The 14,258-nt window shown below is 34.9% G+C and overlaps 1 protein-coding gene across 1 annotated transcript; it reads left to right on the top strand.

The window, feature by feature from the left end:
- The first annotated feature begins 4,907 nt into the window (after positions 1–4,907).
- Positions 4,908–8,736, top strand: LOC133851810 (auxin-binding protein T85). The gene is made up of 5 exons (XM_062288394.1): positions 4,908–5,077; positions 5,827–5,933; positions 6,353–6,556; positions 7,707–7,774; positions 8,411–8,736. The coding sequence occupies exons 1-5, from the start codon at positions 4,996–4,998 to the stop codon at positions 8,514–8,516; spliced, it is 567 nt and encodes a 188-aa protein (XP_062144378.1). The 5' UTR covers positions 4,908–4,995; the 3' UTR covers positions 8,517–8,736.
- The last annotated feature ends 5,522 nt before the right edge of the window (positions 8,737–14,258 follow it).

Below are 14,258 nucleotides of genomic sequence, written 5' to 3' on the forward strand. Positions count from 1 at the left end.
TTCCAAACAAGGAACCGTCGTCGTTTTGCCTTCCCAAATTCCACAATGCCGTTAACTTTATTTTGGAGTAATTTGCGGAGGATATTCTTAAATTAGACTTTAAACTCTCTAAATTTGGTTGGAGATGATTTCTTTAATTCAGTTTATATATATATATATATATATATATATATATATATAGGGCTAGTAAAATGGGTTCACGTGTTAGGTTCGGGTCAACCCGTTAAGGGCCAATTCTAACATGATCCATTTAACTAAAAGGGTCAGACCATTTGATTCTAACACGATTCACATAAATAACGAGTTGACACGACAATACCTGTTTGATTTGTTTATTAAACGGGTCATGTTGGGTAGGGGTGTGAAAAACTCGCAATCCCCGCCCCGCAGATGACCGGGTTTTCGGTTTTTTTTACGGGTTAGGATCTTAATTTAAGAAATCCATGCGGGGAGGGGTGGGTTTAGTGTTTTAAAAAAACGGGGTCCCCGCCCAGCACGGAAGGGGAAAAAAAAAAAAAAAAAGAGAAGAAAACCTAATTAGCATTCAGCCCTAGCGCCCTTCACTTTTTTTTTGCCCTCACTGCGTCGCACACACACGCTACACAGACTAACAATGCACACCCCTACCCTTCAGTCCTTCACTCTTCAGCAATCAACGCCGCTTCTTTGTTCTTCATCATCGATTCACCATCCAACATTTCAACCTTCTTCAATCTTCACCTCTTCATCTTCTTCAATCTTCAACCAAAGACCTTGCTTTCTTCATTTTTCTAGCACTCCTTTTCGGTCCCCCTTTAAAATGGGGTCACAAAAGAGATGCTTCATGCTTTCACTTTGCTTTGTTAAAACCCATTGAAAAATAGAAAGAAAGTTGAAGCACAAGCCTTATTTCATAATCCAATAATACCATCAACTTGTGAGCCTATGCCAATGACCACCCACCCCGCAGTAATTTGCCCTGCATGGACTATCTCTATTAGGTGAGGTTTGCGGGTTGGAAATCTTCAACCCGCACAGGTGCGGGGCGGGGTCAAAAAGGGCGGAAAATCGCCCCACCTCGTCCCGTGCCCACCCCTAGTGTTAGGTTGACACGACTTGGTTGACCCATTATATAATAAAGTCAATAAAAATAAAAATAAAAACAAAAACACAAATAAAAACTATAAAAAAGTCATATTGTTTGAATGATCATATTACTCCACAGTTGAAAGTATGAAATGTTGAATTGTTTTATTATTTACTTGTTTTGGTTTAACTTCAAGTTCGAAAACTCGAAGAAAAAAATAAAAATAAAAAATTGAGTATTTCACTGATTAAAGATCACGAGCATAAAGCTCTTAAATCACAAAGTATAAAGCAAAAAGCAAAATCATAGCTACATGCTATGAGGTTACAAATTCATAAATACAAACAAAAATCTTTCACTAACTCATGTACAAAAATAGTTAAAGAGCTTATCTGCTTCGAGCAAACTAGATCAAAGACAAGGGTAGCCAAATATCTAAGAAAAATTTATTTAAACCAGCCATGGAAGATAACCCTTCACACCGAACTATCCAGGCCATGAGAGATAACCCTCACACCGAACTATACATGCCATGAGGGATAACCCCTCACACCTGATTAACTGTCATCTCATAGATCGTCCATGAGGGTAGTTCTATGGAGAAGAAACTCTTATTCAAAATAAAAATACAACCTGCAAACAGCAGTAGCGGCCATGGAAGAGATGACCAGCACAACACGGAGGTAGATGAACGGATGCGTAACGGAGAGGCCAAAATTGTTGATCTGGTCGAAGAACACTTGCAAACAAAATAAAAAATCAGAATAGGGGGAGGATGGTAGGAGAAGAGAGTAGAAAGGAAATGAAGAGGAAGAGGGAGCAAATCTCATATCTGTTTCTAAGAGTTTTTTTTTCTCTTATTCTTTGCCCTTTTAGTTCAAGTTATAACTCAATATAAGAAAAAGACTTATTTTGTCTTTTGTGAGATCTTTTTAATTTAATCTTTACTCGTTAGACAATAAGAAAAAGAGAGGTAACAAGATTATTTATATTTATTTTTTAATGTTGAAAAAAAAAAGGTTTAAGTATATGGGTCAAAGGGTTGACCTGCTAGTCAAATGAGTTGATTCGTTATGACCCGTTTATTAAACGGGTCAACCCTTTTATGACCCGAACCCTTTTAAGCTTAACCCCAACCTTTTAACTTCGTGTCAGGTTTCTGAGCTATGTCAAAAATTGCCAGCCCTAAATATATGTTGAGATTACTTGATATATATTTTTGAAGTATATGATATTTGCATGTATTTTTAATTAGTAACGTTAGGTAGTAAAAATAATCTTTTTATTCTCTTTTTATATATCCTCGTAAAATTGATGTGTATTTTAAAATTCCATTTATAATATTGAGCCCCCGAAGTCTTCCTCAAGGTGGTATTAACGTTTTTTTGCTCTGGCCAATGGGATCAAGAAAACCCGCAAAGCATTTTTCTCCACAAGCCCAGAAAGGTCAGCTTCTCTTTATTGCCATAGATGGGATGCTACTACTAAGAATGTATGTAATGTTTGAGTTAACTTATTCATTAAGAAATGATATATACTACACTACTATTTTACTATGTTGACTAGTATTGTCAATTAACTATTGATTTTTTTCTTTTCTTTTAACTAGTCTTGATCTATGGATGGATTAACAAAATTATGTCAGTATAGTAAGATAGTGGTGCTATATATAACATTATTTTATTCCATAAATGCAAAGGGCATCTAATGGGATGCCCTACATATCTTGTTTGATTGTTTGAAGACCTATCTTACAATCCTAAGTGTCATACATATATAATTGAAGTACAAACATAACTATGTGTATATATTTTTGATACCTTGTATCCTAAGTTTGACCTTATGATACCTTGTATTTTGTAGTTTTTATTTGACCTTGTGGTTGGAATGCCACATGACTGGGCTCCAGCATTGGGAACTCTCACTGATTCCTTTTAATCTAGGCATGCATACAAAAAAATTTCTTTGGTGATTTTAGATGATAATGAAAATATGAAATTGAGAAATTTCTTTGGTAATTTTAGATGATAATGACTTATTGGATTTTATTGATATTTTGTGGTGTTATTAGGTAAATTTCATTTTTGGGGATTATTATATAAAGATTTTATTGATCATGTTCTATTTATCGTTGGTGTTTGTTGAAACTAACTTGAAAGTTTATGGATGAGTGATTAAAGGAGAAGGATTTCGGTTGAACATGTAATGACCATAAATGTAAAACACTTAAACATGTCATACTGCAGGATTTTGATGAGTCCGTGTCATTGAAGGATCAAAATCCTTCGACTGGAATCTCAGTATTAGTTCGTCGAATTTGTGTCATTGAATGACCAAAATCGTTCGACTGAGATCTCGGTATTAGTTCATCAATTCCGTTTTATCGAAGGACTGAAATCGTTCGAATGAGATTTGAGTATTAGTTCATCGGTTTCGTGTCATCGAAGGACCGAAATCCTTCGACTATGATCTCGATATTGGTTCATTGAGTATGGGTAATCGAAGGATCGAAATCATTCGATTGGGATCTCGGTATTAGTTCATCGAGTCCGCCATGTCATTAAAAGACCGAAATCGTTCGATTTCGACTATGATCTCGATATTAGTTCATCGAGTCCGTGTCATCAAAGGATCAAAATCCTACGACTGGAATTTTGGTATGAGTTTATTGAGTCTGTGTCATCGAAGAAACAAGAATGGATAAACGTTTTTAGGGATTCGAGCTTTGGAGCTTGTTATTGTGCCTTATGCTCTAGCATGTTGTGTAACTAGAGAGGTTGGACTCTACAGCATAAGACAATCTGGTATGGGTTATATTTCGAGAATAAAGGTCTGGTGGCTTTTGGCTTTAGGGTTGTCAGCATAAGAGTTCCAAATGCTCGACATTCAAGTGCAGGGGAAAACCTTCCTTTTTATACCTTCTAAACTATAGTTAGACCTTATGATTATCCTGTAGTTTCTGTTTGACCATGTGGTTGGAGTGCCACATGATAGGGCTCGAGCATTTGAAACTCTCACAAATTCCTTTCAATTTAGTCATGCACACAAAAGACTTCATTTTAATCTCATAAATGGGGTGAGCAAACGGGCTAGCTCTTCATCGGACCTCGTCGGAGCAAGATTCTTCTCTGTCAATTCACCCAATTTCAAGAAGTTGCAAGACGATGTGCTACAACCCATTCACAACCAGATTGACGGTAAGTCATGCACTTATATTGTTGGCTAATTTTTAACATGCAAGACATGGAATTTGGTTCAAGTAAATAGACAAAAAAAAAAGAAAAGAAAAAAAGATTCTTATATAGTGATAATAATTTTGCACAATGATGTATCCAGCATTTTCAATATTTTTTTTTTTTAAAAAAAAATGTTGAACACATCAGCATTATTGTGCGATTGTTGTGTAAGAATTGTACAAATAACATATCTCTAAATGTTATCCATTGGCTTGCATGGTTGCCAGTTTCTCTTTTCAATTTTTTTTTTTTTTTGTTAAAAACTAATTTTTTAAGTTTTTAATATACTCTTTTTTTTGTTTTTATTATGATTAAAACGTTACGCCATCTTATTAGTGCTGACATGACGCCTAATAATATTTGTTAAAATTTTTAATGAAATTTGACTTTAAAGAGCGATTTATAAATTAAGCTAAGTATAAAGATTTTTAAATTAATTTTGATACTAGAGAGACCGATTTGTAATTTAGATTAATCAAATGAGGTGATGATATAATTTTCTCAATATTTTAAGAGCATCTTAAGTCGATTTTCCTAAATCGACCTAACACGCAAGGTTGCCACAAAAGTAAACGGCTTTACCAGATTCTGCGAGGCAAAAACAACAGCGGCTCGCTTTTCAGAGGTCGCACTATAAAAGAGGAAGGCACAGAATGTAGTAGGTGCTAGAACTTACTACTTAGAGAAAAAAAAATGGCCGGACTTTGTCTCGCTATCTTCTTTGCGTTGCTCTTACTATCTGCAAGAGCGGAGGCTTCCCAGTGCTCAGTCAAGGGTGAGTAGCTCTTGCTTTTGTTACCTTTCACTTTCACGCAGTTCATTGCTATACCTGCTCTCACGTTTCATCGGTTTATCTTCTGGGGTAGACCCAAAAAGCCTGAACTTTGTTTTGTGCACGATGCTTGGTTTTATTGGGTTTGTAGTGTGGGAACGGAAATTCATGTTATATATATTGGTTTTTGATTCGTGGGTATTTGCTTTCTGGGCTTTTGATGCCTCATGCTTGGTTTATGCATCTGGGTATTGGACATTTGGGCTTTCGGTTTATGAATCTGAGTGGTAAGGACAGAATTTGTTCCATATACCAGAATTTTTGTCATTTTGATTTGTCTGATATTTTATCCGAGTCAATTGAATTGTATGGCTCATGTCGCCAAATTGTTTATGCACTGATATATGGGAGATTCGTTTTATGAATATTTTCACAACCATAAAGAGAAAAACAAATGTACAGTGCATGAATTTGATTTAGACTTCGGATCACTTTATGCTCATTTAAGCATGTTTATAAACATAATAATATTATAAAATAATTGACGCACGGTTTTGTCTACTTTTCTTCCTGCGATGGTATGGGATGTGAATTTTACTGGAAGAGTTATATTTGAGAAGAATTGGACAAGGATGACAAAGAATACTTGACTGTGTTAGTTTGAGTTCTCTATGTCCTTTAGATTGTGCTCTTTGGTGAAAAAGCCCGGTTCATATCAGTTAAGGAATTTTTTTTTCTTCCTTTCGGCTCAGGATTACCACTGATAAGAAATATCAGTGAGCTTCCTCAGGATAACTATGGAAGGGGAGGTTTGTCCCATATAACTATTGCAGGTTCGGTCATGCATGGGATGAAAGAGGTATCCTTTAAACAAATTTCATTTGAGAATTTACCTTTTCTTCTGGTTTATAGTTCATATTTTCTTCATATGAATGGAAAGATCATATGAGAAGCTTGAACAAGGAGATTGTAAAGAAAACCATTCACCAAACACAGAGCTTGATTGATTCAAGTATTGTAAGCAAGAATCTTGTTTTCTGGAGGATTAACATAATGTGCCTTATATCATGATCATAATATGATTATCTTATTGATATTTATCCGATAATATACACATTGTTCGTATATTTGAACAATTCCAAACTCTTATTTTCTAGAAGCCGTGCATTCCTTGCATTGGCGTGAACCAACTCTGGCTATAAGTCTATAGAATACCAAGTTGAAGATGTTACACATCTATTTTTAAAATTATATAATGCAAGTTTTATATTTTTACAGGTTGAGTTATGGCTTCAAACATTTGCCCCGGGATCAGCTACACCAATTCACAGGCACTCCTGTGAAGAAGTTTTTGTTGTTCTTAAGGGAAGTGGCACTCTGTATCTTGCATCAAGTTCACATGAGAAGTACCCTGGAAAGCCTCAAGAGTTCAAAATCTATTCTAATAGCACATTTCATATCCCTGTTAATGATGCTCACCAGGTAAACCATTCTATATCTATTGTTTCCTAATGGTGTTAGAATATGTTATCTAACGTTGTAAATTTCTCTGATATATGCTAATGTTAGGTGCAAAGAACAATTCTAGAGGGATGTTGTGAATCACAAGGAATTCATTTTAACTAGGAAAAAAATGAAGTACATAAAATGAATTTTGATGCATTGACTTTATTGTTTGCAAAAGGGTAGGAATTGAGGAGGATGGGAGTGCCAGATTAGAGTTGGGTGGTCATAATTCTGGCACCTTTTCATGTTTAATTTAATCAAAATGAAAGGAATACTTTATGAAATAACAACAAAGCTAAATGTTGGTCAATAAGGAAATGACATGCTACAAGGTAAGTGTGATTAAGATGATGATGTTCAAATGGATTGAGTCGGAAAACCCCAGAAGATAAAAGCTTGTCTAGTAGCGCTTCTTGTAGCTCTTGAGCCAGGGCACACTGATCAATGATCGATTGAGAAAACAGATTGAATCATTGACAACGTTCAAACAGATTGAGTTAGAAGACCATAGAAGATAAAACCAGAACTTTACCTGTCCAGGAGCACTTGTAGATCTTGAAGTCAGGGCACACTGAGCAATGATTCGATTAAGAAAACAAAGAATCATCTCTTTCAGATGTGTTAATGGGATTTAACAGAGCTTGCATTCAAAATGGCTCTAAATTCTTATGTCTTATCTTATGGTAAAAAAATGCGCGTTGACATGCCGGATTTGGCTTCAAGTTGCCAGTTGCAAATTGTTGATTTGAAGCATTTTCATTAATTGATTGATTCAGAGACATGATTAATGACATCGTTATACTTAGATGATGCCCTTAAATGTGAGTTTCCCAAGCGCTGCTGATTTGTTGCTTGGAGAATGTCTAGGTAGTTAACATTTATTTTATTCATTATGTTGGTAAAAACAACAGATAACTTAATTTATTTAGAAAATAATGACTATAATTTGAAAGAACTCCTTGTATATGCACACAAACACTTACTCTATTTTTATTGACTTTTTATATCAGGGACCTTATTTTTATTTCCTGAGTCTTGACATACCCCTTTTCATTGTGCCCTGTTGACAATTTTGAACAATCATCCTCTGGTATTTATTATTAGGTTTTTTTAATCCTCATTGCAGGTATGGAATTCAAATGAATATGAAGATTTGCAAATGCTTGTTGTTATATCTCGTCCGCCAGTCAGAGTGTATGTAATATCTATTGCTATATACTCTTGCTGACTCCGTATTTATCATTGATATATTGCTTTCCACATTTTCTATTCTAGCTTGAAAGAGGACCAAAGTGAGTAGATCTGGCTTAAGTATTTTATAGTAAGTGTTGCTTGAGACTTGAAACAGTTGTGTCTCTCACAGTAGCTAACTAACCCTTAATTCAAACTAGGACCAAGTTATCACAATCATTATTATTGAGGACCATCTATCGATCTTCTTGTGATACCTACACAATCTAATTTTCTTAGAGCTGATGTGGCTTTATCTTTAAATATCTTTCATGCCTATGTATATGTACGTACTTATATACATGCATAGCATGTGTGTTCATGTGTTGAAAGTACAACAATGAGAGTTCTCTGTTTGCAGAGAGTAGTAATGTTATGTATCATTTTTTTATCTATTCAAAGTTGACGTAGCTTTTAAAACAATCATTAGATTTGCTACATCAACTTTGGAAGAGTAAAAGGATGGTACGTAACATTACAACCCACTTGTTTCAAAAGGCAAGGTAGGCTTTATTTGTCTCATTCTTGGTTCTTTCTTTCTTTCCTTTTTCCCCTCTTTTGTTTCCAAGGAAATATTTGCACTCTGACACTTGCTTTCAGGTTTATATATGAGGACTGGTTCATGCCTCACACTGCAGCAAAATTCAAGTTCCCATACAACTGGGATGAACAATGCTTCCAAGTACCTCCGAAAGATGAACTTTAGATTTTAGGCCTGTGCATATTGCTAATACACCAAAATGGCCTTTCTGTTGCTAAAAATGCCTGAGGCTACCATATTCATGAGAAAACAGAAAGTATAAGAAAGAGTTTCATTCAGTGTATGCTAGATATTAGAAGTATGAAAAGTTGTACTCTTTGTTTACCATTCTGCCACAAGTTTTGGAACCCATCCGAAATAATACAAGGGGAAATTCTGATGTGTCCTTGCTCATGTTGTTATGTGGAAAGTGCAATATTTTTAGTATTTAAGAGAATTGAAACTTTTTGGAAAAAGTACTTACACCCCTTCAAACTAACACCTAATTTGCAATGTATTCTCCTGAGCTAAAGATTGCATTAATGTTCCTTCCAACCTATTAAAAATTTGCAATGTCCCCCAAATGACAAATATTCCCTTAATAAAAAATTCATAAAAAGTGAAGACAGACCCAGGCCCATAGCAGCGTTCGTGGGCCATACCCATGGCTTTTTGTCCATTTTTTTCTTGAATGTTTAAGGTTATTTTTGTCTTATTGCATTTTTGTCTTTTTTTCTTGGAAACAAAATGGGTACATTGCACATTTTTTGTAGGTTTTTTTTTTTTTGGGCATGGGGTTATGTAATCTTTAGTTCAGAGGACATCGCTAATTGAATGTTAGTTTGAGGGGGCATATGCACTATTTCAACTTGATGGTATCGGGGGTAGTGCGACCACCCCAAAACTTCTAGTTGTAGTGGCTGATCACTTTCAAAAAGATGGTTTATGTAACGCCCTAAAAAATTAATTGATAATTAACTTTTTAGTATGCCTCAAAGTCTAATTCTTCCAAAGAATAAAACCGAGGGATCTTGAACTCCTCAAGAGAATACTAAGCAGCAAAAATACATTATTTTTATCAATATTAATTATTACAATAAGAGCATCTATTCATAATCATATTTTTCTTATTATGATTTCAATTGAATGTACAAATTATCTTCAACAGTGTTTTTTTTTTCCTTTTCAATTAACAAAACACAATGTCACAAAAAGATAACTGAATTCAAACTTTTTGTCCTTTTCAAAGTGAAATGATTATGTATATTAATTTGTAGACTCTTTAAGACCATACCAACACCCAAACACTATCATGGTTATTAAAATATTGATCCAGATGAAGCTGAGGATTATGATTTAAATAGTAAGATTGTCACAAATATATATATATATATATATATATATAGGTAAAAGTGATTTTGCTAAAAATGATTTCGGAATATTCTTTCATATTTTTGCATTTCTTTTGGAACTTAGATTTTACTTTTGCTTGGAGTCATTCATCTTAGAAAATCCTCTTGTTATTTGGTTTGTGTTGTGGTGTGTGAATTTGAGACGGACAGAGTTCCCCAAATCTAATTTGAATTCCATTTCTACTTGTAAAATCATGTGACCCTTATGACCAAACAAGTTGCATGATAAAACATGCGATTCACATGTTTTGTCATGCAAATAAACCCATCAGCTAACTGTCTCACATTGAAATGGAGAGAAGCCGGTTAGTGTTAAAAGAAACACATTCAAAGCTTTCACCAATTTATTTTGTGCCGTTGGCATGTTTCAGTTCTATTGCTATGTTTCTACCACAGCTCCAAACATGAAGGCAAAACCACCAAACCCCATATATTGATCATAAAAGGTAGGAATAGGCGGTTTTGGGAGGTATGTACTTCTTTTTAAGAATTATGTCGTATTTAATTTTAGATGGATGATTGCAAACATGGGGTTTTGCCGGATAAAGAAAATGTGATACCATTTTTGATATATGGGTATTACAAGATTGGTAGGATCGATATGGGTGAGAGGTTTTTGAAGGACATGGGCAAATGGGGTTACGTATACAATTGGATGGCTGATGTGACTAATGGCTATTTTGCTGATGTTTACATGATCAGTCTCTGTTTCTATGTATAATTTCTAAATTTAGATTAATATTTGACTTCTTGAAATTGCTGAGTTTTATTTGCATTGTTTCGTTTGTTAGTGATGGGGCGATAAATAGCCCGGCCAGTCAGAAGATTAGCACTCCATTGATAACGATCAGCTAGAAGATCAACCCGAAGATAGCAGACTCCGCCGATGATGATGAAGAGGATGCTGTTGATGATGCCGATGAGTGGCAGCCAAGGCTGGCTGAATGGCTAGGCAAATTAGGCAATCGCCTAAGGCCCCCTATCATAGTTTAATTAAATTTTCTTTTATAAAAAAGAAATAAATCAATAAAGCCCAATTATGACAAAAAAAAGTTAGTCAATGCTCTTTAATTAAGACCATAATTATGGTAAAATAAATATATTATGAAAAAAAAGTTAGCCAACACTCTTTAATTAAGGCCTCAATTACTATAAAAAAATAAATACAAAGAATTGAATTTTAAGATATTAAGGAAAATAAAAAAAATAAAATAAAATTGGAATGCTACATTAATTGTACCTCTGAAAAAGTTATTAAATTTATAATTTTACATGAACTTTAAACTTACACTAAGTTGTCCGTTAAAATAATTTTTAGAATTAAGTAAATTAAATTCTTCATAAAAAGGAATTATATGTAGCCCAACACAAAATATGACATTTGTTGAAATTAAATGTCTCCTAATAAAAATGAATTTTGCGAGTTGTTCGAAAAAAATAAATATTTAAATATAAAAAAAATACAACATAAATTTATCACCTTCCGGCCCTGGTAGCAGCGAATGAAGATGAATCATTCCAATGAAATCTAGCTTTTGTTTTAAAAATGCGTAGAAGATGTAACTTGCTGGGTTAAACTGGCTAGTTATAAAGATTACTTAGAGAAAGGGATCGATTGGATTGGACACTGAAAAATCAAGAAACTCAATTGTATTTTCATCCTTTTTGAGCTTGGTTGAGCTTGAATCAACTTGTTTATGTCCAATCTTTCAATACAAGTAGTTTCCACCGTCAAATTCATTCCATTTCACAGTTCAATGTGTATGATAGATATTAGAAGTATAAAAAGTTGTACTCTTTGTTTACCATTCCGCCACAAGTTTTGGAACTCATCCGAAATAATACAAGGGGAAATTCTGATGTGTCCTTGCTCATGTTGTTATGTGGATAGTGCAATATTTTTAGTATTTAAGAGAATTGAAACTTTTTGAAAAAAGTATATACACCCCTTCAAACTAACACCTAATTTGCAATGTTTTCTCCCGAGCTAAAGCTTGCATTAATATCCCTTCCAACCTATTAAAAATTTTCAATGTCCCCCAAATGACAAATATTCCCTCAATAAAAAATTCAAAAAAAGTGGAAACAGACCCCGGCCCATAGCAGCAGCCGTGGGCCATACCCATGTCTTTTTATCCATTTTTTTCTTGAATTTTTAAAGTTATTTTTGTCTCATTGCATTTTTGTCTTTTTTTGGAAACAAAATGGATACATTGCACCTCCTTCTTCGTTTTTGTTTATTTGTTTGTTTGTTTGTTTGATTATGAGGGGTTATGCAATCTATAGTTCAGAGGACATTGCTAATTGAATTTTAGTTTGAGGAGGCATGTGTACTATTTCAACCTGATGGTAATCGGGGGTAGTGCGACTACCCCAAAGCTTCTAGTTGTGGTGGCTGGTCGCTACCAAAGAGATGGTTTATGTAACGCTCTAAAATTTAATTGACTGATAATTAACTTTTTAGTATGCCTCAAATTCTCCAAAAGAATAAACCAAGGGATCTCCAACTCCTCAAGAGAATACTAAGCAGCAAAAAATATATTATTTTTATCAACATTAATTATTACAATAAGAGCATCTATTCACAATAATATTGATCCAGATGAAGCTGAAACCATATTTTAGTTAGGATTATGATTTAAATAGTAAGATTGTCACAGATATATATATATATATATATATATATATATATATATCGGAATATTCTTTCATATTTTTGCATTTCTTTTGGAACTTGGATTTTACTTTTGCTTGGAGTCATTTGTCTTAGAAAATCCTCTTCTTATTTGGTCTGTGTTGTGGTGTATGAATTTGAGACGGACAAGAGTTCCCCAAATCTAATTTGAATTTCATTTCTACGTGTAAAATCATGTGACCCTTATGACCAAGCAAGTTGTATGATAAAACATGTGATTCACATGTTTTGTCATTTAAATAAACCCATCAGCCAACTGTCTCACATTGAAATGGAGAGGAGCCGATTAGTGTTAAAAGAAACACATTTGAAGCTTTCACCAATTTATTTTGTGTCGTTGGCATTTTTCAGTTCTATTGCTACGTTTCTACTACAGCTCCAAACATGAAGGCAAAACCACCAAACCCCATATATTGATCATAAAAGGCAAGAATAGGTAGTTTTGGGAAGTCACAGGTATGTACTTCTTTTTAAGAATTATGTCATATTTAATTTTAGATGGATGATTGCAAACATGGGGTTTTGCCGGATAAAAAAAATGTGATACCATTTTTGATATACGGGTGCTACAAGATTGGTAGGATTGATATGGGTGAGAGGTTTTTGAAGGACATGGGCAAATGTTGTTACGTATACAATTGGATGGCAGATGTGACTAATGGATATTTTGCTGATGTTTACATGATCAATCTTTGTTTCTATGTATATTTTCTAAATTTAGACTAATATTTGACATCTTGAAATTACTGAGTTTTATTTGCATTGATTCGTTTGTTAGCAATGGGGCGATAAAGAGCCCGGCCAATCAAAAAATCAGCACTTCATTGATAACGATCAGCTAGGAGATCAACCAGAAGATAGCAGAGTCCGCCGATGAAGATGAAGAGGATGCTGTTGATGATGTCGATGAGTGGCAGCCATGGCTGGCTGTAGGGGTGGGCGCGGGTCGGATTGAGCTGGATTTACATGTTTTTCACAACCCGCCCTGCAAAGTAGGGGTGTGCATATTCCACCCGTACCCGCGAACTCGCCCTACCCCGCACCAACCCGCCCCACCAATAACGGACATAAGACAATTCTAGAAAAGTGTGGACCCTAAATATGCCAACCCGTGATTTATGGGGCGGGTTGCGGTATTAAATTTTTTCCCACCCGCCCCGCCCCGCATCCCTTTATACTCATACCATCAAATTTTCTCCCAAAAAAATTATAAGAGTCACAACTAGGGGTGTGCCTTTGATTTCATCAAATTTTTCCCAAAAAAATTATAAGAGTTACGACTAGAGTCACAATTAATTGCTCAGATTGTGTACCTTTGATTTCATTCAATACAATTTTGCAATATCCATTTCATCTCTATTCTTATTCCATTCTCATATACACTTCTATCTCTACATTCTCACATACACATACACATACCCATTAAATCTACAATCACAGTTGGGTTTTGAACTGGGTTAGCAAGATTGTGAATTATTTTTCTGGTTTTGAGTCCGAGAGAAAAAAGAAAAAAAAAAGGAATACTCAAACCCGCACGAACTCGTCCCGATCCGTGCTACCCGAGACCCAGCGGGTTGACCATTCTCTATGCGGGTTGTGGATCTCGATTTTCAAACCCGTTCACTACGGGGCGGGTTGTGTGAAACATGCAAATCCGGCCCGCGCCCACCCCTATTGCAAAGAACGGGTTTGAAAATCAAGATTCACAACCCGCATAATAAATGGTCAACCCGCTGGGCCTCGGGTAGCATGAATCGGGACGGGTTTATGCGGGTTTGCGAGTTCAAAATGAATGATTTAGTCAGGTATAGAGAACACTAG

This window comes from Alnus glutinosa, chromosome 12 (genome assembly GCF_958979055.1).
Source record: "Alnus glutinosa chromosome 12, dhAlnGlut1.1, whole genome shotgun sequence".
In the NCBI taxonomy this organism is placed as follows: domain Eukaryota; kingdom Viridiplantae; phylum Streptophyta; class Magnoliopsida; order Fagales; family Betulaceae; genus Alnus; species Alnus glutinosa.

Excerpts from the sequence above, each read along its gene's own strand:
- LOC133851810 (XM_062288394.1), top strand. The coding sequence starts at position 4,996 with ATGGCCGGACTTTGTCTCGCTATCTTCTTTGCGTTGCTCTTACTATCT. Across the intron at positions 5,078-5,826 it reads TTCCCAGTGCTCAGTCAAGG|GATTACCACTGATAAGAAAT; the intron begins GTGAGTAGCTCT and ends CTTTCGGCTCAG. Across the intron at positions 5,934-6,352 it reads TCATGCATGGGATGAAAGAG|GTTGAGTTATGGCTTCAAAC; the intron begins GTATCCTTTAAA and ends ATATTTTTACAG.